General features: G+C 38.9%; 1 protein-coding gene across 13 annotated transcripts in view; it reads left to right on the forward strand.

Annotated features, from left to right (window-relative positions):
- Positions 1-25,587, forward strand: part of DNM2 (dynamin 2) — a 210,011-nt gene that overhangs the window by 53,305 nt on the left and 131,119 nt on the right. For all 13 annotated transcript variants that reach the window (XM_058166776.1, XM_058166775.1, XM_058166779.1 and 10 more), the window contains exon 8: positions 23,239-23,374. In XM_058166776.1, the coding sequence (XP_058022759.1) occupies positions 23,239-23,374 (136 nt within the window). The remainder of the gene's footprint in view (positions 1-23,238; positions 23,375-25,587) is intronic.

A 25,587-nucleotide genomic window follows, 5' to 3' on the forward strand; every position in this document is an offset into this window, starting at 1 on the left:
AAATAATTAGCCAGCCTATGTAATTCTAATATTAATATATATATTTATTAAGGCATATTTATGGATTCCTTTCCTCCCCCCTCCTCTTATCATCATCTGCCTGCATCCGAACCTTTAATCTTATTTTCTTTTTGGTTTGCCTCCCATATTCATCCCTTAAGTCTCTTACCCCTTACATCTATATCTGTTTTCTGTTTATGTAATCTAACTTGTTCTTCCTTCTCTACCCTTTCCCACTGTCTGGTTCCAAAACTATCTGCTCCTTTTCTTTTCCTTAGCTCTCTTTCTTTTTCTCTTGTTCCCTTTTTATATATTTTACAGTATGTTCCTCCTTTTTTTAATTCCTTAACTGCTATTAGCTTTAATAATATCTCATCCTTGTTGATTTCTTTCTTTTGGTTTTTCAGTTCTGCTTTTTCTTCTATTCCTTCTGATGGTTCCATTCTTTTCTCATTGTCCTGGTCTTTGTCCATTATCGCTTGTAGTATATTGTCCAGTTTTTAGTCTATACACTCAAATATTTCCTCAATGCTTTGAAACAAAACCATTCCACTTTTCTTCTATCACTTCCGTCTTGTGTTGCATCTGTATTTAATAAATTTCCTTTTTGCCCAATTGTCCAGGAATCATTAATTATTAATCATTAATTCAATACAAAACTTCCAAATCTTTTTAAAAATATTTTAAATATCTCATCAATAATCAGTCCAGTCAATCCAGTCAATTTAAATTCATCAGAGGGTTATCAGCATCTCTTCAGGTCACTTTTATAGGTTCAATAGTATTCAGGGATCTCTTAGCTGAAATTCTTGTTTAATATTCAGATCTCTAGTGGTCTTAGTGCAGATACTTATCTTGTTCCTGTCTCTTTAAATAGTTAGATAGTTCCCTTTTCATCAGCAGATGGTGGTCAGCCTCTCTGTGATGTTATTAGTAAGTACGATTTAATTATTTTAAATTGTAAGTCTGGCAATTGAGCAATGGTAGAAAAATTAAAATTTGGGATTGTAGTTCCAGCTTTTTAAAAATGCCTCTTCAATGTCACATCTTTAATTTTGAGAAACCAAACTTCTATTCATTTTAAAAAGTAGTTTTTTTCTCTTAAATCCTTCAGTATTTTTCCAAGTGCCTGGTATGCAGCTTCAACAAATAGCTCTGAATATACTTCCCCCTTAGATTTCTTGGAGTCCAATTTCAACAAAAAAGTATTTTCTCAACAAGTTCACACACCATTCACTTTCTCTGCTCCTGTACTGTCTTAGTTTTTCAGACTGTCCCCGGCTTCAGGGCAATCATTTTGACTGCTGCTGCTCTTTGTCTTTGGATAAGGGGCCTTTCCGAGTCAGGAAGGAGAGATTTGGCACTCCTCAACCTGCATAGCGGTCCACTTTTACTTCACCTCCCCTCCAGGGTGGCTATGGCCCTAATTTGGAGCCCTCCGACATAGAGAGATCGGAACAGGCCGCGGTGCTCGTGGTCCCGCTTCCGAAGGTGCCCGAAGTTCAGCTAGAAGCCCATCAACACCGTATATGAAAGTATGCATAATTAATAGGCAGCTTTTTTTCTTCAGGCAAAATGGGCCAGAAAAGAGATTTAACTTACTTTAAAATTGTAAAATTGTAAAAAATATTTCAGAGGAATGCAGCACTCTTGAAATTGCTATGGTATTGGGGCATGATCACAGAACCATGAAATGTTTTGTTGCAAATAGTCAACAAGGTCACAAGAAACGTGTTGAGAAAGCAAATAGACTTCCAGTTTGACGTCACAGCGAGACAGTCATTGGATAGAAGGGCTCTGCGAATCAGAGCCGATACTTCTCTGTTAGGAAGCCCTAAGAGGCTAAAGTCACCCTGGACCTCTTGTTGACCATGGGAGAGCTTGATCCAAGCCACCCTCCCCACCCTCTAATGAAGAAGAGAGATGGCCATTATGACTGGACCAAAGTTGGGGCAACCGAAGAAGAAATAAGCTGGAGCGGTTTGTGAACAGAGGATTGGAACTGGGTGAGATGATTTTCAACTTCTTTATTAGAGACCCACCCTAAATAAAAGAATTTTTGAAAGTGCTGAGAAAGTGGCGAATTAAAACACGGAGATAAATTATAGACCCAAAAGAGAAATGAAATTTTAATGGAAGAATGTGAAGTTTTACAAGATAGAAAGACTGAATTGGAATTTGTGGTACTGTGAAAAATGATTTTAATTTGCTGGAAATATTGTCTGACAGCCGGAGGAAATTGTATAAAGAAAATAGATTCTTTGAACTTTATCAATCAGCTGTGATAGCTTCCGCCTCATTTTAATATTGGAACTTAGAGCTGGGATGCCACCTACTGGCGAAAGAAGATATTATATGGTTGGAAAAGACTTTGAAAAAAAAGTCAGGATTGATAAGAAGGAAGGAAACAAAGTGAAAGGCAAATAATATCTGGAAGGCTGTCTTTTTGTTTTCTCTATCTACTTGTCTTTTGATGGCTTGGGAGTAATTGAAAATTTTTCAAAGTAGTGTGGATTATAAATAATAGGAATTGCCTTTGAAACTGAACTCTGTGAACTATTCAGACATTGGGAAATTTGATGGGCCATTCTGGACTATAGTATTATGAGGCGAAAGAAGAAAATTTAAACAGACCTACAAATTTGGATAATTTAGAGGGAGTGAAACAGCAGATTTGGAGGACTGCAAGCATTGTGGATTCTGAGAACAGTTCAGGGATTGACCAAATTATTCTAATATTGGCTTTTTGATGTTTTTGGACACGTGGGACATTGGGATTTTGATGGATTACTGAGTAATTTCTAGCCCATTAAAAAAAAGTAAAATGTTACAACAAGGGAAAACAAATACACTCCAAAAAGAAATACTATTAATAGAATAGAATAGAATTTTTTATTGGCCAAGTGTGATTGGACACACAAGAAATTTGTCTTGGTGCATATGCTCCCAGTGTACATAAAAGAAAAGATACGTTCATCAAGGTACAACATTTACAACACAAATGATGGTCAATATATCAATATAAATCATAAGGATTGCCAGCAACGAAGTTATAGTCATACAGTCATAAGTGGAAAGAGATTGGTGATGGGAACGATGAGAAGATTAATAGTAGTGCAGATTTAGTAAATAGTTCGACAGTGTTGAGGGAGTTATTTGTTTAGCAGAGTGATGGTCTTCGGGAAAAAACTGTTCTTGTGTCTAGTTGTTCTGGTGTGCAGTGCTCTATATAGCGTCGTTTTAAGGGTAGGAGTTGAAACAGTTTATGTCCAGGTTGTGAGGGATCTGTAAATATTTTCACGGCCCTCTTCTTGATTCGTGCAGTATACAGGTCCTCAATGGAAGGCAGGTTGGTAGCAATTATTTTTTATAATGCTTCAGTGTATTCAAAAAACTATGACAGGGAACCATAGAGAGATAATGAAAGTTATGCATGATACAGATGTGGGACTAGGAAACTCCCAGCAAATGACAATGAAGAATGAACAAAAAATTCAGAAAATAGATGAGAAACCAGAAGAATGTCAAGGTTCCAGAAAAACCTCTTCTGCATAAAAAAACCTCAGAAGCCATTGTTTTCCAGAGTTCTTTACTAGCATGAGGAAACTGGCACACGATGAGTGAAATTCCAAAACTGAATTTCCGGATTCTTTTCCCAGTTATACAAACCCCAAGAGTCCCACCCCCCTGACCCCTTTGATGGTCACATGGTCCCACGTTCTTCCAGTTCATTCGAATATCTTCTTGCCACTCTTCCTGCAGATGTGAACACCATCCGACCTTGACCGCTTGAAGAATGTTACCATACCCCTCAGCCCCCCTTCCTCCCCTCAGGGGAAAAATGTGGCAGCGTCTGGAACCCTAAAGTCTAATATGGTTTCCAGGCCTGACAGGCGTCCCCCCTTGGAAAAGAAGCTATATCCTAGGAAAGAAAACAAAGAGTCAATAAAGAAGAGTGTCAGTGGTCCGCAGTTCCCTTCTACCCCCCCTCCCCTCTCCAAGAGGTTTTTTAGGTTTGTCAGGGAAAGTGTCGTGAAATTGTTTAATCAAATTGTCCGCATTTACTTTCCAACTTTTGACCCAAGTAGATTCAGATACTGGATATCCCTTCCAGTGGACTGTAATTGACCTCTGTATAGTCTAGAGTCAAGGATTTTCTTGATTTCATAGTGGGTTTCACCTTGGATTATCAAGGTTGGTGGGGGAGCGGCAGGTTGAGGTCTTAGACCAGACTGTCTAGCAGGTTTTAATAAGCTGGTATGGAATACCGGGTGTACTTTCCCCAACATTTGAGGGAGCTTGAGTTGTGAAGGGGGATGGAATTCCCCCTGGCTGCTGAGAAGGAAGTCCTTGAAATGCTTCAGCTGATGGGGCAAAGCTCGGCCTGGGGCCCCCAGGAAAGAAAGGTGCTGAACTGGCTGGTTGCCATTGGTATTGGATCCACCCTTGTCCAGGATAAAATGCCCAACCAGGAGGAATAGAAGCAGCTGGAGGCAGCGTAGGCCTCTGTTGGCGGGAAAAGTCAATTGGAGGGGGGAGTTGTGATTCCCCCCAAGTCCCTGGTGCTGCCTGAACTCCCTGCCGTCTGAAGGAGGGAAGGGAGGTCCTCCTGCATTCATCGGAACGGCTTTGAGCTTCAGTAATTTCTCCCTCTCTGGTGGGAGGAAAGTGAATTTAGGCTGAGCTAAAGGCTCTCGAGGTGGGTGAGCTGAGCTTATACGAGGCCTCACTTTCAAACGCTCAAAAGTTTCAGGGAGGTCTAATAGGGACTGGGATTCCAGGGGGTTTCTCAGGTCCCAATCCAGTGACTCTCCCGATTCTCCGGGTTTTACTGTCCTCCAGTGAGGTTGAGAAGAGGAAGGGGGCTCTCCATTCCGCCCCGGGGAAATGTTTTCTCCTGAACGACAGCTTACCCATGAATCGGAGTCTTTGGGCCGTGCTCCAAACTGACAAGCAGGCTCTACCACTTCGGGTTTTTGAGTCATATCTTCCGATGGGAAGTAGGTGATTTCAACTAGACTGTTAGATTCAAGCTTCTGTGCTGCATCCATGCTTTCAGCTTGCTGCTCTTCCATCTTTGCTGGGTCTTTGCACCACTGTGGAGGTTGCGGAGGCTGGGGCCCAGCACCCTCCTAACGGGCCCCCTCTGAGCGGAGGAGAGGGTACCGTTAGCAAAAGAAAGTTATGAGTTTTGGAATAATGTCAAGGTTCCAGAAAAACCTCTTCTGCATAAAAAAAACTCAGAAGCCATTGTTTTCCAGAGTTCTTTACTAGCATGAGGAAACTGGCACACGATGAGTGAAATTCCAAAACTGAATTTCCGGATTCTTTTCCCAGTTATACAAACCCCAAGAGTCCCACCCCCCTGACCCCTTTGATGGTCACATGGTCCCACGTTCTTCCAGTTCATTCGAATATCTTCTTGCCACTCTTCCTGCAGATGTGAACATCATCCGACCTTGACCGCTTGAAGAATGTTACCATACCACTCAGCCCCCCTTCCTCCCCTCAGGGGAAAAATGTGGCAGCGTCTGGAACCCTAAAGTCTAATATAGTTTCCAGGCCTGACAAAGAAGCAGAGGAAAGAATAAATAAAACAACAAATGATACAAGTTGATAAAGATAGTAAAGAGATAGTAAAAATTCTTGAAATAGAGCAGATAAATTATTTCACAAGAGATCAAAGGATAGAGGAGGGCAAAGAGAAACATCTCCCAGAAGTGATGACAGAGATATTGATGGGTGTTTTAGAGATTAGACAGCAAGAGGTAGATGTGGAGGCAGAAGAAATACTTACTGTATTTTTCGGAGTATATGGGTGCGTCTTATACATCGAATGTAGCCCCATTCACCTGCCGGCCCCCACCCTTTGGAAGTTGTTGGCCTCCAGACCTGCATTTTACAGCAGTTCCAGGTGGCAGGGATCCTCACTTCCACTTGGATTTTGATAACGAGCAGCACAGTTCTTTTTATCCATTTAAAACAAACCCTATCACTCCACGCGCATTTAACTGGAGGGGGTGGGGTATGATTTTCCTGGGGGCAGAAGAGGGACTTGGCACCGAAGGCTCCACTCTCAAGACTCCCTCGTCTTCCTACCTATAGTCATAGGCATTGAAAGCCTGGCTTTTTCGCAGCAAGGCCCGATAGATACGCAGCACTTCAGTCTTCCTGGATGCTGCCATCTCGTAAACATGCTGGTCTTCCCGGCAAGCACCCTGCGCCTTTGCTGCCTCGGTCAGAGCCTGATTCCGGAAATGGCCCGGGGAAGTGCAGAGGTCAGGACTTGGTTGTTGAAACAGGTGCTGTGCAGGGGGCGTAAGGCAAGGCGCTGCCACCCAAAAACACAATTGCCGTGATTTCCGCTGCCTGGAACTGCCCGAAAACTTGATGCTCTTTTTTGCCTCTGCACGGACCGTTTTTGGAATCTGGGAGGAAAGTGTTTTTGGGCAGTTCCAGGCAGCGATCACAGCAACAGTGTTTTCGGGTGGCAGCACCTTGCCTTATACCTCCTGCGCAGCACCCGAAAACACAATGCTGTTTTTCCTCCCTGATTCCAAAAACGGGGTGTAGAGTGATAGGTTTTGTTTTAAAAAGATAAAAATATCTCTGCTATTCGTTATCAAAATCTGAGTGGAAGTGAGTATGCCGCTGATCCTGATCCTGGTAGGCAAAGGCAGAATTCTTTTTTTCTTGTTTTCCTCCCCAAAAATTAAGGTGCGTCTTATAGACCAAAAATTACAGTAGATTAAACATGAGTGATATAAAGGGATACAAGATCCCAAGGGAGGAGCATGGGAGACTTATAAAAAAATAAATAACAGTTAAAATACTAAAAAAGGCAACAGATGATGGATAGATATAGAATACTTTTTAATATGGGATTTGTTTTATTAAAGATTAGAAAATAGAGGTAGAAATTGGAAATTGGAAAAATATTATGAATACTGTTATACATACATAATATATTTTACTATAATTACTATGTATATATAAATGTTAGAAGTTGGAAGATTACTCAAAAAGTCAGTAAGAGTTGAAATACTAAAAAGGGCAAGAGATGATGGATAGATATAAAATACTTTTTAATATGGGATTTATTTTATTAAAATTAGAAATTGGGAAAATATTATGCGTATTGTCACATAATATAACTTACTACAATTACTAAGTATACATAAATGTTAAAAGTTGGAAGAGTACTACTACTATGTATACTTAAATAGTATTATTATTTTTATTAGTATTGCGTATAAAGCAAATTGACCCAGAGAATGTACTGTTCACTAAGTAATCATGTATGCTAAAGAAAAAACTATAAATATTTTTTTTTAAAAAGAAAAGAAAAAAAGACGCAAATTAATTGCCAAAGATTTAAGAAATCTACCAGGAATCCATTATCCTCCAGTGTTGTCATATTCCAGAACTACAACCTACCTGGAGTGCCCAGAAATACAAGGTGTTCAGTACTCAGAGACAGGGCCAAGGTAAGTCTGAAACCTGACCACCACCAAACAGGACACATAAGTTTAAATGGCAAGACTGGGCCAAGAAATATATAAAGACAGATTTTTCAAAGGTTTTATGGACTGATGAGATGAGAGTGACTCTTAGTGGACAGATGGATGGGCCAGTGGCTGTATCAGTAATGGGCACAGATCTCCACTTTGATTCCGATGCCAGCAAGGTCTGAGTGGAGTACTGGTATGGGCTGGAATTATTAAAGATGAGCTAGTTGGATCTTTTCCGGTTGAAGGTGCTTAAAATCAACTGCCAAACCTACTGTCACTTTTTAGAAGATACGTTCTTCAAGCAGTGGTACAGGAAGGAGTCTGCATCTTTCAAGAAGACCATGATTTTTATGCAGGACAATGCTCTGTCGTATGCATCGAAATACTCCCCTGCGTGGCTAGCCAGTAAAGACCTTAAAGATGGAAAGAATAATGACATGGCCCCTCACCTGACCTAAACCCTATTTAGAACTTGTGGGCCCTTCTTAAATGGGAGATTTACAGTGAAGGAAAACAGTATACCTCTCTGATAGTATCTGGGAGGCTGTGGTTGCTGCTGCACAAAAAATTGATTGTCACCAGATCAAAAAACTGATAGATTCCATGAATGAAAGGCTTATGACTGTTAATGAAGAGAAGGAGGTCATGTTCAGAAAATGTCCCAGTGCTAATTTGTGAGCAAAGAAAATGTGCCATAGTAGCTGACTGTTAAGAAAACAGAGGAAGTAAGGTCTTATTAAAAGTGTGTCTACAGATACATATCCTTTTTTTCTCTTTTAGATTAGAGGGTTCATTGTTGATGTGATTGCTTTGCCTATCATTATGCGTTCAATCATTCAAGCCTTGGTCATCTCATATTTGGACTACTGCAATGTGCTCTATATAGGGCTACTCTTGAAGAGCATTTGGAGGCTTCAACTGGTGTAGAATGTGGTGGTGTGGGCAGTCTTTGGGAGCCCCTAGAGGGTCCATGTTACACCCTGTTCTGTGAGTTGCACTGATTGCCAGTTTGCTTCTGAGTGCAATTTAACTTGTTGGTTATTACCTATAAAGTCTGCATAGCATGGGTCCAGCTTACTTGAGGAACCATTTCACCCCTCTGAGACTGGCCCACTCCACCCATGCTGGCGAGGGGGGAACATGCTGTGGATTCCATCTGTCAAGGAATTCCAGCTGGCAGGATCCAGGAGAAGCCTTTTCTGCCATGGACCTGGCCTTTTGGAACATCTTGCCCCCTGAGGTGAAATTGATTCCTACCCTCCTAATCTTCCACAAGCATCTGAAAACTTGGCTCTGCCAGTTGGCTTGCAATCTTAATGGGGGAGTACCACACTGGAGGTGGTTGATTGACTAATAGCAGCTCCTACCTCTCCCCACATACATTCTGCTCCTTTCTTCCCCATCTTTTAGTCTTAGTTATAATCTGTATTTTCATAGTTATTTTATTGTGGTTTTTATACATTGGTGTGTGTGTATGTGTTTGTGTGTACATGCATACACATACATATATACAACATCAAAATAAACCATATACTACTACTACTATAAATTGAGGAACCAAATTGAAACAGATTTGGAAAAATCTGCAATTATCGTTAATGGGGAAAATAGCGTTAATTAAAATGAATGTACTACCAAGAATTTTGTTTTTCTTTCAAACAATTCCTATAAAATTGGAGAAGAAATATTTTGAGACTTTGAATAAAATGATGTGGAAATATATATGGCAAGGAAAAAAAGGAAGAATTAATATTAAATTGCTTCAAGACTCTAAGACTAGAGGAGGATTTGGTCTACCAAATTGGGAACTTTATCATCAGGCAAGTTAACCTGGGTTAAAGAATGGATTTTATTGAGAAATACATTGACTTTGGAAGGACATGATTTGCAACTAGGTTGGCACGCTTTCCTATGGTATGGCAAAAATAGGATACATGGATATTTTCAGAAACATTGTATAAGAAATGGCTTGTTAACAATATGGGAGAGAGTGAAAGAAAAACATTACATGGAAATACCAATGTGGCTTTCAACAATAGAAGCGTTGACACATCCGAATATGATTAACATAATCAATATTGTATGTTATAAAGACATTTTAACTGAGAAAGGAGAGTTAAAACAGAAGCAAGACCTAGAAAAACAAGGGATTGAGACTGATTGGTACACAAGATTGCAAATACAATCAAGCTATGATAAAGACTTGAAACAATATGGTTTTAATCTGGGGGAATCAGAGTTGGATCAGATACTGACTGGAAAGGATGAAAAAATGATTACAAATTGTATAATTACCTATTGCAAGTTAGATTGGAAGATGAAGTAAAAGAGACAATGATAACTTGGGTGAAAAATTTTGGTCATGCAATAGAATTAGAGAAATGGCAACAACTATGGGAAAGGAATTATAAATTGGCAATGGCAACGGCATATAAGGAAAACTTATTGAAGACCTGTATACTGCAAGTATCAAGAAGAGGGCTGTGAAAATATTTACAGATCCCTCACATCCTGGACATAAACTGTTTCAACTCCTACCATCAAAACGATGCTATAGAGCATTGCACACCAGAACAACTAGACACAAGAAAAAACACACGAACGAATGACGTCTGCCAGTAATTTATTCTTACAAGCCGACCTGGTTTCCTTTGGCAGATAAAAGTTCTGGCAGCTACTCTCCAAATGCCTGCCAAGTTTCTTATCACCTCCAGGAGTCAGCGTAGCTGCAGTCTGTTGCTGGGGCAACTAAGAGTCCAAGAATAGTCAGAAGTTCAAACCTTAAGTCCAAGAAATATCCGAAGCTCACAATGTGCAGTTTTTGTCCATCACAGAGCCTGCAGAGTAATCCCACCCACTTTTATCCCCTGTGGGGCGTGGCAATCTCTGGACTTGCCACACCTCTTTCTTTGCTGCGCACGCCTCTCCCTCCAATGCTGCCTGGGATCAATCCAAGATTGATCCTCATCACTCCCTATTAGTGGGTGCTCCGACACGCTGGAACCTGAGGCGTTGCCAGAAAGGAGGGTCTTGGAGAGGGAGGCCTTGTCAGCTGCTCCCCATCACTTTCAGAGTCATCTTCCTCCGTGAGGACAGGCTCAGGAGCCAGAGTCACAACAAAAGGGAAGTAGGTATGAGGAAGGAGAGGAGGAGGAAGAAGGTAGGAAAGGAGAAGGAGGGAGGGAAAAGAGAAGGTTTGTTGTAAAACGGAGGGGAAAAAAGGGTAGAAGAGCAACTCCAAATGTAATTAAAATGTTTTATTTTTGTGCTTGCTTTAGCAAGAATATGTATGATTATTTATGAATAAGAAAATGTACATGGGGGGGCGGAGCTGGCGTCACAGCGAAATGGCTGCAAGTTTGATCTCCAGACTTGCAGCCAAAGTTTTTCTGCCATGACGGTCCGTTTTTTCGGACCTCACTGTCCCGGAGGGACAGTGATCGTGTAGGGGCACTTCCTGCTGGTCTTGGGGATATCACAAAATCCCCGATTGACCCAGGAGAAGCCCTTTTTCGTGGCAGTCTATTCCAGCCTCGGCTGTCAAAGCTGGGACAGCTCCGATACAGAAGAGCGGAAGGAAACGTGCTGGCAGGGGTGAGAGACTTTCATTCAGTTAGACTTTGTAAAACCACCCTAAGATTTGAATGAAGAAAAATAGTTTAAAATACTAAAGAAATTGAATGGCGGATTAAAAATATTTAAAGAGAATATATCTTTTTAAATGTTGGCTTTTTTGGATTTTTTTCTTTTTCTTTTCTTTTTCTCCATCTTGGACTTAAAGTGAGAAGAATGATTTTTTTTTTGTGCTTGCTGTTGTTGGACTTAAAAATCTTTTTACTGGAGTCTCACTAGGGAAAGTTTTATTTTTGCTATATTTTTTATTAATTTTATAACCAATTTTTTCTGCTAAATTTTTTCTTTTTCTTTTCTCTTTCCTGTCTTTTTTGCTCATTTTTTTTAAGAGCGTGAAGGAGGTGGTGGATAGGAGGAGGGAGAGGGAAAGGATTCAACCAGATTGCTACCTACTGTTTGTACTTTTATTGCTACAAGAGATTTGTTATATTGTTACACCATTTCCCTAGAGCTTTAACCTTGAGATACAGTTTGGTCTTTTGAAATATTGAGACAGAACACTGAGGATTGTTTATTCAGGTGTTCTACTCTACACTCTGGAAAAGCTTGTAAGGGGAGGGAAGAAGGCAAGGGAAAAGCCTCTTCTGTTTTTATATTCTTTTTGAATGAGATTTTAAAAAGAATTCAAAGAGAGTTTTTATATAAAAAAAAATTTCCCCCTTTTTTCTACCCTCCGTCCTTTCTTTTATTTTTTACTTTTCCCTCCTATCCTTACTCTCTGGGGTTTTTAATTTTTGTACATCTGTTTTTCTATCATTTTTTTTATTTTGGTTTTCTTTTTGAGATTAACTCAATTTGGGTTAAGACACGGAAGTGTCTGAAGACCTGTTTTTTTTCTTTTTGTACAATCTTTGCAATTTGGATTATAATTTGAAGTTCTAGTCTCTGTACTTTTATATACAAAAATGAGTAGAAAAGCTACAGTGATTACATCCCCCTCCTCCTCACCAGCAGGATCTCAAAGAACAATACAATCATTGCTTATATAGGAAAAAGAAAAAGAGAAAGACAGAGACTTCTCTTCAGTTTATTTTATAGGGGATTGAACAGATTAAGCAAAGAGTAGAAAAAACAGATAAAAAGTAGAATATATTCAACAGATGCTGAAAAATTATGAGGATAGACTTCAGAAAGTAGAGGAGATAGAGGAACAAAGAGACCAAAAAATCCAAAATATTGACAGTAGATTAGAAGTGATGGAAAAAGATAAAAGTGGCGCTCTAGGTTGGGAGATTGATAGAACAGATTTTTTTTCTGAGATTCCAAAATATAGAGGAAGAGAAGGGTGAGAACTTGGCAGATAAAATGGCAGAAATTTTGGCTGAACTTCTAGTAATCACCAAGGAAAAGGCACTTGATGGCATTGATGAGATTTTTAGAGTGCGCACAACATATGCAACAAGAAATAACCTTCCTAGAGAAGTCCATATAAGATTTACTAAAAAATCATTTAAGGCACAAATCTTACAAGCAGCAAGAGAGAAAACAATGAAATACAATGGCAGATAAATTATTGTTTTGAAACAAGTTCCCAGAAGTGTAAGAGAATTAAGAAGAGAATACCAATTTTTGTCCAAGGTTTTACTGCAGAAAGGCGTGAATTAGAGATGGCTGGCTCCAGAGGGCCTGCTCTTTACATGGCAACAGCAAAAATATAGAATAGACACAATAGATAAAGCCAAGGATTTTTATGCAGAATTTTTTAAGGAGAAAGGGAAGGCAAGTGCTGAAATTTCAATTGATTGAATTACAGGAGTCAGAGTTATTGGCCTTACTACAAAAAGAAGGAGGTGCTGTAGGTGGCGAGATTGAAGTTAAGCCTCGTCGTGAACCAAGAGCGACAAGAGCAATAAACCCTAACTACAAAGTATAGAAATGGAAGAGAGAAAATGGATATCAATGAATATTAATGGATTAAATTCGGCAATTAAGAGGAAAATATTTCACAAATTAGAAAAATTGAAATTGGATATAATATGTTTGCAAGAAGTACACATTTAAAAACAGCATGAAAATTAGGGAAAGTATTCACCTCACTCTCTCAATGTAAGAAAACAGGCGTAGCCATATATATAAAAGAGACACTTAGGCAAATTTAATATACTCAGGTGAGAATGGTAGAATTTTGATGTTGGAAATAACTGCCGACAATACAAAAATACTTTTAACAGCAATATATGCTCCGAATGCCAATCAAGAAGAGTTTTATAAGAAACACTATATGAAGATTGTTGAATTGGACTATGAAAATAATTGTATCCTTGGTGACTGGAATGACGTAGTTGATGTAAAGATGAAGTATAAAATACAAAAAACAACCAGGCAAAATAGAAAGACTCTCCCAAAGTCCTTTTTCAAAATGGTGGAGGAAATGAATCTAAAGGATGTGTGGAGAAAAGGAATCAACAGAATAGACAATATACTTTTTATTCAAATAGACACCTGTCGTGGTCCAGAATAGAAGTGATATGACAACAGAAATGAGTCTTAACATAAGAAAAATTGATATAGAAGCCAATACCTGGGCAGACCACAACCCTATGATGTTGACATGGAAAGGGCAAAGGAAAAGATCCAGATGGACCTTAAATGCTATGATCCTAAAAGATAAAGATAAAGAACTTTATCTTTTAGGATAAAGAATAGAGAAGGAATTGACCTTTTTCTTTAAAGAAAATAAAAAGGAAAACACCTCAATACAAAACCGTTGGGATGCAATGAAACGTTGGTTCCGTCCCAGGCGCCTGATGGACCCGGAGAGGTTCCGGACAGAGCTTGGGCCACTTCCTGAGGGTCTGGCTCACGGCACGGCAGAGGAACTAGCCGCAGCCTGGCAACGGGCTGCGGCTGGGGCTTTAGACCGTGTCATGCCTCTGCGGCCTCTGACCCGGCGCAGATCCCAACCGGCTCCTTGGTTCTCCGAGGAGCTGAGGGGGATGAAACGCCGGAGAAGACGCCTAGAGAGCTCCTGGAGGTCTAGCCGTTTAGAAGCTGATCGGACACTAGTTAGGTCCTATACTAGGACCTACCTAGTGGCACTGAGGGAAGCGAGGCGTTGCTACGCCTCCTCCCTCATTGCGTCGGCAGATAACCGCCCAGCCGCCCTTTTTCGGGTGACCCATTCCCTCCTTCACCAGGGGGAGCGGGATGACCCGTTGCAGGGACGTGCTGAGGAGTTTAACGGTTATCTATACGATAAAATCGTTCAGCTCCGAGACGGTCTAGACCAAAATTGCGGCGATTCAGATGAGGCGTCTGAGGGTGGTCTTGGTGACATTTGTTGGGATGAGTTTGACCCTGTGGCTCCCGAGGACATGGACAGGTTGTTGGGTAGGCTGAATGCCACCACGTGTTTACTGGACCCGTGCCCCTCCTGGCTGGTGCTGGCCACTCAGGAGGTGACACGAGGCTGGCTCCAGGCGATTACGAGTGCCTCCTTGTTGGAGGGAGTCTTTCCGACCGCCTTGAAAGAGGCGGTGGTGAGGCCCCTCCTCAAGAAGCCCTCCTGACCCGCTGTCTTAGGTAATTATCGTCGGTCTCCAACCCGCCGCGGCGAAGGTTGTAGAGAGTATGGTGGCATATCAGTTTCCTCTGCACCTGGATGAAACTGTCTATCTAGACCTGCTCCAGTCCGGTTTCCGCCCGGTTACAGCACGGAGACGGCTTTGGTCGCGTTGGTGGATGATCTCTGAGGGCCAGGGATAGGGGTTGTTCCTCTGCCCTGGTCCTATTAGACCTCTCAGCGGCTTCGATACCATCGACCATGGTATCTTGCTGCGCCGGTTGGGGATTGGGAGTGGGAGGCACCGTTTATCGGTGGTTCTCCTCCTATCTCTCCGACCGTCGCAGACGGTGTTGACAGGGGCAGAGGTCGGCCCGAGGCGCCTCACTTGTGGGGTGCCGCAGGGTCGATTCTCGCCTTCTGTTCAACATCTATATGAAGCCGCTGGGTGAGATCATCAGTGGCTTCGTGTGAGGTACCAGCTGTACGCTGATGACACCCAGCTGTACTTTTCACACGGGCCACCCCAATGAAGCTATCAAGTGCTGTCCCGGTGTTTGGAGGCCGACGGGTCTGGATGGGGAGAAACAGGCTCAAGCTCAATCCTCCAAGACTGAGTGGCTGTGGATGCCGGCATCCCGGTACAGTCAGCTGAGTCCTCGGCTGACTGTTGGGGCGAGTCATTGGCCCCGATGGAGAGGGTGCGCAATCTGGGCGTTCTCCTGGATGAACGGCTGTCTTTTGAAGACCATTTGACGGCCGTCTCCAGGAGAGCTTTTCACCAGGTTCGCCTGGTGCGCCAGTTGCGCCCCTTTCTAGACCGGGATGCCTTATGCACGGTCACTCACGCCCTCGTGACGTCTCGCCTGGATTACTGCAATGCTCTACATGGGGCTCCCCTTGAGGGGCATCCGGAGGCTCCAGTTGGTCCAGAACGCGGCTGCGCGGGTGATAGAGGGAGCCCCTCGGGGCCCCCGTGTTACACCTATCCTGCGCAGACTGCACTGGCTACCTGTGGCCTTCCGGGTGCGCTTCAAGGTGTTGGTGAACGTCTTTAAAGCGCTCCATGGCATAGGGCCGGGCTATTTACGGGACCGCCTACTGCTTCCAAATACCTCTCACCGACCCGTGCGCTCCCACAGAGAGGACTCCTCAGGTGCCGTCAGCTAGGCAGTGCCGTCTGGCGACACCAGGAAGGGCCTTCTCTGTGGGGGCTCCCACCCTCTGGAACGAACTCCCCCCAGGACTTCGTCAACTTCCGGACCTCCGAACCTTTCGTCGCGAGCTTAAAACGCACTTATTCATCTGCGCGGGACTGGATTAGATTTTAAAGTTATTGGTTTTAAGGGGTTTTTTATTATTTATATTGTCTTTAAATTAGGCAATAGAATAAGTTTTTTAATTGTTGTTTTTTAATTTGTATTTATATGTATTTTAACTGCCTGTGAACCGCCCTGAGTCCTTAGGGAGATAGGGCGGTATATAAATTTGAAAAATAAAATAAATAAATAAAAAAGCTTATGCAAGAGGTTTGCTGATAGAATATGTGGGGAAAAGGAATCGTAAGGAAAAACAAACTTTTAAAATATTAGAAAATGATTACAGGAAACGGGAGCAAGAACTACAAACATTTCCAGAGAGGAAAGATATTAAAATGAGAATGGATTTAATTAAACATAAAATGGCCCTGATTGAAAAGGAAGAGTTAGCACAAAAAATCAAAGGGGCAAAACAGAATTATTTTGAAAATGCTAATAAACCAGGTAGATGGTTAGCCTATAAACTTAAAAAAGAGAAAGAAAATCGTAGAATTGTACAACTAGAGGACAATACAGGCCAGATTCAATTCATGAATGAAGAGAAGAAAAGAATTGTTCAAAATTTTTATATGCAACTATATGGAAAAGAGGAAATTGATAAGGAAAATGTGAAACCATATTTGTACAAAGTAAATTTACCTCAGTTTCCTAAAATATGGAAGTGATGTTGGAGGGAAATATAACAATGATGGAATTTTTTTGGGGTTTTTTTGCATTTATATCCCGCCCTTCTCCGAAGACTCAGGGCAGCTTACACTATGTTAGCAATAGTCTTCGTCCTATTTCTATATTTATATACAAAGTCAACTTATTGCCCCCAACAATCTGGATCCTCATTTTACCTACCTTATAAAGGATGGAAGACTGAGTCAACCTTGGGCCTGGTGGGACTAGAACCTGCAGTAATTGCAGGCAGCAATTACTTTACTTTAATTACTTTAATGCAATTAATTAATTACTTGAATTAATTAATTAATTAAATGAATTAATGCAAGCACTTAAAAAAAAAAGGAAAAGCTCCAGGCCCAGACGGACTGCCAGTCGAATATTATGTGACTTTTCAAGAAAACTGGGTCTTCACTCTTAGAGGTTATGAATGAAGTGATGCAAAAAGGGAAAATTCCTGAGACCTGGACAGAGACCTACATTACTCTTATTCAAAAAGAGGACTCTGACTTAAAACAAATTAAAAACTATAGACCTATATCCCTGTTAAATTTGGACTATAAAATCTTTGCTTTAATACTAGCAGAATGACTTAAACAACATTTGAATGAATTTATACATTCTGATCCAAATGGATTTCTGCCTAAAAGACAAATTAAAAACAATATGAGAATAGTTTTGGATACCTTAGAATATTATGAGGCTCATCCCGAAAAACAGATGGTGTTGATCAAAAAGCCTTTGATAACATTAATTGGCATTGTATCTTCTTACAATTGAAGCAAATAGGTTTTGGTGAAAGGTTTATTAAAGCAATAGAAACCATATATCATAAACAATCAGCTAAGATAATGATAAATGGTGAATTGACTGATGCAATCCGAATTGAAAAAGGTACGAGACAAGGCTGCCCATTGTCACCGCTGCTGTTTGTGTTGACCCTGGAAGTACTAAATAGAAATATTAGAGAGGAAAGGAAAATAAAAGGCTTGAAAATTCAGAAGGAAGAATATAAATTTCAAGCGTTTGCTGATGATTTTTATTATTGAGGACCCATTAGAATCTATAACTTGCTTGATAGAAAAAAATCGATGAATATGGGAAAGTGGCAAGGTTGAAAATTAATAGCGATAAAACGAAAATTTTGACAAAAAATATGTTGATGAAACAAAAGAGTTGGTAGAACGTTCAGGGATGCAGGTTGCAAATAAAGTTAAATATCTGGGGATATATCTTACTGCAAGATGTAGCACGCTGAAAGAGAATAATTATGGTAAACTCAAACAGCAGATTGTGACAGATTTGGCTAAATGGGAACATTTACAATTGTCTTTACTGGGAAGAATATCAACAATTAAGCTGAATATATTACCTAGAATTCTGTACTTGTTCCAGACTATACCAATTAAATTGAGGAGAGGATACTTTGTGGAGCTGAACAAAATGATGTTGAAATATATTTGGCAAGGGAAAAAGGCAAGGATAAAAATAAAACTATTACAAGAAAGTTAGAGGCGGCTTTGGTTACCTAATTGGGAATTGTATTATCAAGCAGCAAATTTGATGTGGATTAAAGAATGGATAACCCTAAGAAATAATAGAATATTGACTTTGGAAGGTCATCACTTGTTGTTGGGATGGCACTTTTTTATGTTATGGACAAGCTAAAACATAGGGATATTTCAGAAGACATATAGTAAGAGAAGCGTTGTTGTCAAATTGGGAGAAGATAAAGAAAAGTCACTTTTTAAAGATTCCAATTTGGGTATCATCTATAGAGGCATTCTTATACTCAATAACATTTAAAAAGGAACATATTGTTAGATATAATGAATTGTTGAATGAAAAGTATGAGTTAAAATCTAAATTAGAACTAGAGGCAAATGGTATAATAATGAACTGGTTTTCATATTTGCAAATACAATCCAGATATAATAAAAATGTTAAAGCAGAAGGCTTTTACAATAATATAACTAGTTTTTATGAGATCTTAACAGGTTCAGATGACAATTTGATTAGGAAATTGTACGGCTACTTATTAGAGGTGAAATTGGAGGAAGAACAGGTAAAAGAGACAATGATTGCTTGGGGGAAGAATTTGATCATGGGATAGATTTAGAGGCTTGGCAGAAATTGTGGATGTATAATTATAAAATGACAATGTCTACAGCATATAAAGAGAATTTGTATAAGATGTTTTACAGGTGGTATTTACCCCCAACAAGAATTGCTAGAATGTTGAGGACTTCCGGTTTGGCTCCGCTTCGTGCAGAAGCAGCTATGATTAGGCTGCTAACTCCCTAGTCTGTAGAGCTGTCAGGACATCGTAAATCTTGGTCCGACAGCTTGGAATTCTTTCCCTCGGGCAAAGAGGGAAAGATGAGCATTCAGGCTGAAGTTGAGACACCCTAATAAGCTTCTGAGGCTTACGGGGAGTTCTCCTTCCATAGCCTGATAAGCTCCTGGCTGAGGGAGGCATTTGCCTTTATGGCAAACAAACGAAGCGTCCAATTTCCATGGCAGGAATTGATTTATGATGGATTGTAATGTGGACGGAGCAGAAACTGGAGTTCTAGCATTTGTTTGTAAGAAGACTGTAAGCCCCTGAGGATATATTTGCTGCGAAGATAGGAGAGAAGAAAGCAAATGGCGGTTTTGTGGAATGTGTGTACTGAAAACGAAAGTAGAAATGCTTACTAACGGCTAGTGTTGAAATAGAAGATAGAAGATATATAGGAAGATACTGACTAAATGGAAGAAACGAGAATTTTATGATTTATATTTTTTCTTTTTCTTTGGGATTATAGTGATTTAGAAGAAAAGTTTTTTGAATTTTTCTTTTCTAGATTTTTTTTTTCTCTTGGTCTGTTATTAAGTTATATTTTTTTAAAAAATGGCTTTTAAGCAAATAGTGCCAAAAGTCATTAAAAACTTTGAAATTTCTTCAGTTCAGATTCAAAAATTAAAAGAAGAAATCAAAAAGGAATTAAGAAATTCTTTACAGGAGTTTTTGGAGACTCATTTTTTAGAAATAGATCAAAAATTTGATGAAATAGAGAAAGAGATGTTGGATTTTAAGGAAGTGGTGGAAGAGCAGAAGAGGGAAATGAAAATGGTAAAGGATGCAATTGCGCAAATATTAAGCTCTTGTATTCAGATGGAGGATGATCTTGTAGAAATTAATAAAGCTAAGTTAGAGTTGCAAAGGAAAATAGACGAAATTCAAAAAAATCAAAACAATTGGAATTTAGATAATAAGATGGAAGATATACAGGCAAAGGTAGATAGGGCAGATGAAGAAATATTACAATATAGATTAATGGAATATGCTATAAGGGTGAGAGGTTTGAAGCAAAATAGGAAGGAAAATTTAAAAGAGATTTTTACGCAAGCCTTTGCTCAGATAAAGGGTGTGGAGCCGGAAGATTTTGAGATTAATATTGAAAGAATTTATCGTGTTAATTCTTGGTGGGCAAGACAAAATAGAGTACCGAGGGATGTGGTTATTTATTTTACATCTAAAAAGGTTAGGTATTAAATTTTGCAAGCCTTTTATAAAAATAAATTTCAAATATTGGGACAAGATATAAAAATGATGAAGGAAATTCCTCCTAAAATGTTAAGAAAGAGAAGAGAATTTGCTTTTTTAGTGGATGAGTTTAAGAAACATCAGATATATTTTAGATGGGAAGTTCCAATGGGTTTGTCAGTGAATTTTAGAGGCAGAAAGTATTTTCTTAATTCAGTTATGAAAGCGAGACATTTTTATATTAATGTTTTAAAGAGTGGGAATCCTTTGTTGTTAGATGCTAAGTTAATTGGTTTGGAAATGATGGAAAATAGAATGGGAGAGGGAAGGAATGTTTAAGATGTGAATATGATGATTATGGTTAATTTTTGGAATTGATTTGTTTAGGATATAAATTATAGGACTTTTGTTATTTGCTATTTGTATGGTATAAATCTATGGGATGATATTATTTAATTGTGAAGGATGGAAAGTGAAATTTATGAATTTAGATAATGTGGATGTAATGATTTTAATTGTTTACTGTTATATTGTGGATGTAGTTTAAATGATTATTTGTTTTAATTGACATGTTTATAGATAGTAAAAGTTATGAAGTTAAGCTGGAAATATTATATTTGAGAGATTTTATTCGAAATGATATTTGATTGGGAGTAATATTGGAAGATTGGATATTAAATGTTATGACAATTGAAGAAATATATAAGTGATAAAAATTTGAATTTGAGAAGCTGGATTGTAATTTAAGAAATGGATTTATGAAATTTGAAGGAATATACAAGTGGGTGAAAAAAAAATTTGAATCTTAGAAGATGGACTAATTTTTAAAATGGACTGTAAGAAAAACGGACATTAAATGTTATGGCAATTGAAGAAATATATAAGTGATGAAAATTTGAGTTCGAGAAGATGGACTGTAATTTGAGAAATGGACTTAAGAAATTTGAAGGAATATACAAGTGAAAAAAAAATTGAATTTGAGAAGATGGATTAATTTTAAAAATGGATTGTAAGAAGATGTAATATGTGAAGTTGGTATTGCTTCTTTTCTTTTTTTCTTTTTATTATTCTTTCCTATCTCTTTAATTTTATTGTGAGGGGATCTAAAGTTTTAAATTTTTAAAGGTGGGAGGTTATGCTTATTTTGTATACTCTAGCTTGTGATTGTTGGTCATAATACCCAGTATTTGCTCTGGGAAGTCTGGGGGGGGGAAGGGGAAATGATACATGGATTGATTATTAATGTATAGTAATTTTTGAAGATATGAAAATAAAATTTAAAATGATATTGGGGATGCTCGATTGCCATTTCAGAAAGAAAAGGAGAGAGAAGTAGAAGGAGGGAAGAAAGTAGGTAGGAAAGAGTAGAGAAGGAGGAGTGGAATAAGAAGGTTAGATAGGGTAAGAAGGGAGGAGTGGAGAAGGAGGAGAGGAAGTAGTAAAGTGAAGGAGATGAAGGATGTGAAAGTAGTAGAGGGTAGAGAGGGAGGTTGTGAAGAAAGGAAGTGGCAATCGGGCAGGCCTGAATCAGTATGATTAATGATTAATGATAGATAATAGTTTGCACATAAATATGATGTTGGAAAATGGAAATAAAAATTACTTATAAAAAAAAAAGAATTGCTAGAATGTTCAAAGACAAATCTGAAAAATGTTGGCACTGTCATCAGACACCTGGATCATATTACATGTGGTGGACATGCGTTGAAGAGAAAAGATACTGGACTAAAATACACATGTGGCTGGAAAAAATGATCAAAAAACATATTGACTTTAAGCCAGAAGTCTTTCTGTTGGGAATTATACCTGAGATATACACTAGAGATGTAAAATATTTGATTGTGAATATTATTACAGCAGCTAGGATTGTGTTTGCTAAAAATTGGAAAAATGAGAAATTACCTTCGCAAGATGAAATAATTAGAAAAATGATGGAATGTGCAGAGATGAGTAAATTAACATTTGAAATTAGAGAGCAAGAAGACAAGCAATATTATAAAATATGGGATTTATTTTATCATTGGTTAGATGGAAAGATATGTTAGAAAAGATAATATAAGATATATGTATGAAAGAGATGTTTATTTTGTGAATGCACAAGAAGATACGTTAACACCCATGCAGCACGTTGTAAATTGTTTTCATTGATTTGATGAGGTTTTTTTCTGTTAAAAATAAATTTTAAAAAATTAAAAAAAGAAAAAGAAAATGTACATCTATAATATGTGTATAAGAAAATAAAAAATAAAAAACTTTTTTCAAAAAAAAAACCCCATATACTGTATGTCAGTTGCCCAGAGTCACAAATAAAATTATAAGATGCTGCAGGTAAAAAAAGACCAGAATTCTTGAATGTTTCTAAAACTAAACTCTTTGAACTGAACCTAGAATAGTAGAAGTCCTTGATTTTTCTGACTGCTTAGAGATAAAATAGCTGACATTAATTCCAAGTTGAATCTATTTTTAGCTTCTCCGAGAACCTTTTGGGGTGACAATAAGAAACTCTTTGTCAGAATAGAATTTATAAGGAACATTCCATCTTACTGCATGATATGTGAACTCTATCACGTTAAACTATATCCATTTTATTAAGAAAAAAAGTATGTGTGTTTTTGTGGGTCTGGGTCTGAGTGTGATTGTATTTTTATTGGTCAACAACCAAAATAAAAGTTCTATTAGTTTTCAGTAGATGTCAGAGAAAGTTGGCTTAATGACTTAAAAAATTAGAGTTTTATATTAAGATTAAGATAAATTTGCCACTAACTGGAGATACTTTTTAAAAAATCTTTCTGGCAATAACTTAACATTTTTCATAGAAAGGTGCCAACAGAAATCGATTCAATACCTAAAAGATCCCAGATCTTCATTGCTTAGGGCAGGGGTGTCAAAATGGCGGCCTCGGGCTGGATGCGTCACATGCAGGTCACACTCACCCCAACTCTGCAAAGGGAAAAAACATCATGATACATCACATGACAGCAACATGACATGGCGAGTTTGACACCTGTGACTTAGTGAGATTTCCACGATTTACCACATCTTGAAAAAATGATCATTACCTCATTTATCTTTTTGCAGAATGGTACAACAGTTTGCAGTTGATTTTGAGAAGAGAATTGAGGGGTCAGGAGACCAAGTGGATACACTAGAACTCTCAGGTGGAGCCCGAATAAATCGCATTTTTCATGAGAGATTCCCCTTTGAGTTAGTCAAGGTAAAGTGCTAAAAACTATTAGCCTTAGAGGAATGTATATATGATTTTCAAATATGTTGTTCACCAAGATTGAATCTGGATTTCATGCTGTTTGGTTTTAGCTACCTTGATAACAAACCCATTTCAATGTTTTTCTGTGCATAGAAAGAAGAATTTATTTTTGTTGGAAATGTTTTGGAAACATCCTGGCAATAAGAATGTAAACAAAATATGTACATTTGTCTTTCTGTTAAAGTCTGAGTATGATGCAGAGACATTTGTCTATGTAAAGAGGTACACGAGTGGAAAACATATATTCTTAAAAATACCTTATGTGTTAGGAAATTCAGATCCATTTAACCAGTCTATATTGTATATCTAATACTTACAGAGAGTTCTTTTTATAATGCTTTAAAGTGGTAGGATAAAGAGGACTTCTTAGATATGTCTAATTTTGGCTGATTTAAGAATTTCCAGTTTTCACTTGTCTATATTACTAGAATCTGAAGTCCAGTTTGCAACAATTTTCAACAATAAAAATATAGAAATACAGTTAAAAATACTACAGAAGATTAAAATTAAAACAGCCATCCTTTGAGCCATAAGACTGGCTTTCAAAAGCCCTTTGGAATAAAGTTGCTTCAGCTATCATTTTGTCCTAAGCCTAGACTTCTTGGATAACGTTTGGCATAGGTTGAATATGTTCAGAGCAATGCATCTTCTTTGTAAAACTAGGACTAGAACTTTGTTTAACAGAATATCCTCCCAGCAGGCTACCTTTAGACATAGACTTTCACTGCTATGTTAGCAAGATTTTTTTTACACCTAAGTTCCTTTGGCGATGCACATAGCTTTACTATATGCATCCCCAAGGAAACGTAGGTGTAAAAAAACTGCTATAGGGATCTCCATTCTCCATATTTGTAGAATGGGTTGTAACTTATAATATTAATCATAAACATAGAAATGCACCTTAATAATGTAATATTTAAATATAAAGCTAGTAGATGGGTTTTCTGTGTCTTGGAAAAAGAAATTTTTTGAAATACTTGCACTTTCCTAGGGGTCTTTTTCATGTCACTGTATGTGTGTTTATGTGTTTAATTTATTGCTGCCCATTTTGACAAGTATTAGGATATCCTCATGTATTATAGGAAAATGGATCATTGAACTTGTTTGAAGATTCCTCTTCTACCATAAACAGAGCATCCCGTCCTAATAAAATATTGATATTATATTTCATTTTATCTTTGTTATTTTTTTCTCAGACATTGTTTTGGAATTCCTAATGCTTTTTGCTTTCATAAATAGAAAGGAAGTTATCTTCCTTGCCTCATACTTTAGGGATTGTTACTGTTTTTCTGTCTGCCTGCTGGAGAAAATGACAGAAGCAATCTAATTTCAGGATGGCCTATATCAGTGATGGTTAACCTTTTTGGTGCTGAGTGGCCAAAGTGCGCATGTGTGCGTGAATGCACATATGCGTGCCCCAATCCCCAAAAGGCAATGCAACTGCCCCCTGCACATGTGCCCCGGACCCCATTTTGGCTTTCAGGTTGGTACAGGAGGCTTTTCCAACCCAAAACAGTGTGTGTGTGCTTGCAATCTTCGCAGTTTCTCCCTCCCACCATGCACCCAGGCTTTCTCCTCCATTCCTGCCTTCCCCAATCTCCAGAGTTTCTCCCTGCGCATCCAGGCTTTCTCCTCCATTTCTGCTGTCCCCAATCTTCAGAGTTTCTCCCTGCACACCCAGGCTTTCTCCTCCATTTCTGCCACGGAGAGGCACTTGTGGAGGGTAGAACCTGCGGAGATCGGGGAAGGCCCCACCCCTGCACATGCATGGCAGAGACCTGAAGATCAGCTGGCCGGTGGGAGGTGCGTGCGCACATGCACGGTGGAACTGGGCTGGGCAACAGCTGGTGGGCCCACAGAGAGGGCTTTAGGTGCCACCTGTGGCATGCATGCCATAGGTTCGCCATCATTGGCCTATATCCACTGTTGAAAAGGAACCTTTATAGTAAATCCAGTGTCTTACAGGCTTGTCCGATATTTTTAGACTTATATACACAAAGGCTCATTTATGCTGGTCGGGTGATTCCAAAGGGTAAGGCACTCTGTGAATTAGTTATAGCTGAGAGTGATACTATGAAGTGTTTAGTAGGCTAGGATGATATTCCTGTCAATAACATGTGGATTAAAGTAGTTTTTAAGACTATTTCTCACTCAGTTCATAA

This window comes from Ahaetulla prasina, chromosome 2, assembly GCF_028640845.1.
Source record: "Ahaetulla prasina isolate Xishuangbanna chromosome 2, ASM2864084v1, whole genome shotgun sequence".
Classification (NCBI taxonomy): domain Eukaryota; kingdom Metazoa; phylum Chordata; class Lepidosauria; order Squamata; family Colubridae; genus Ahaetulla; species Ahaetulla prasina.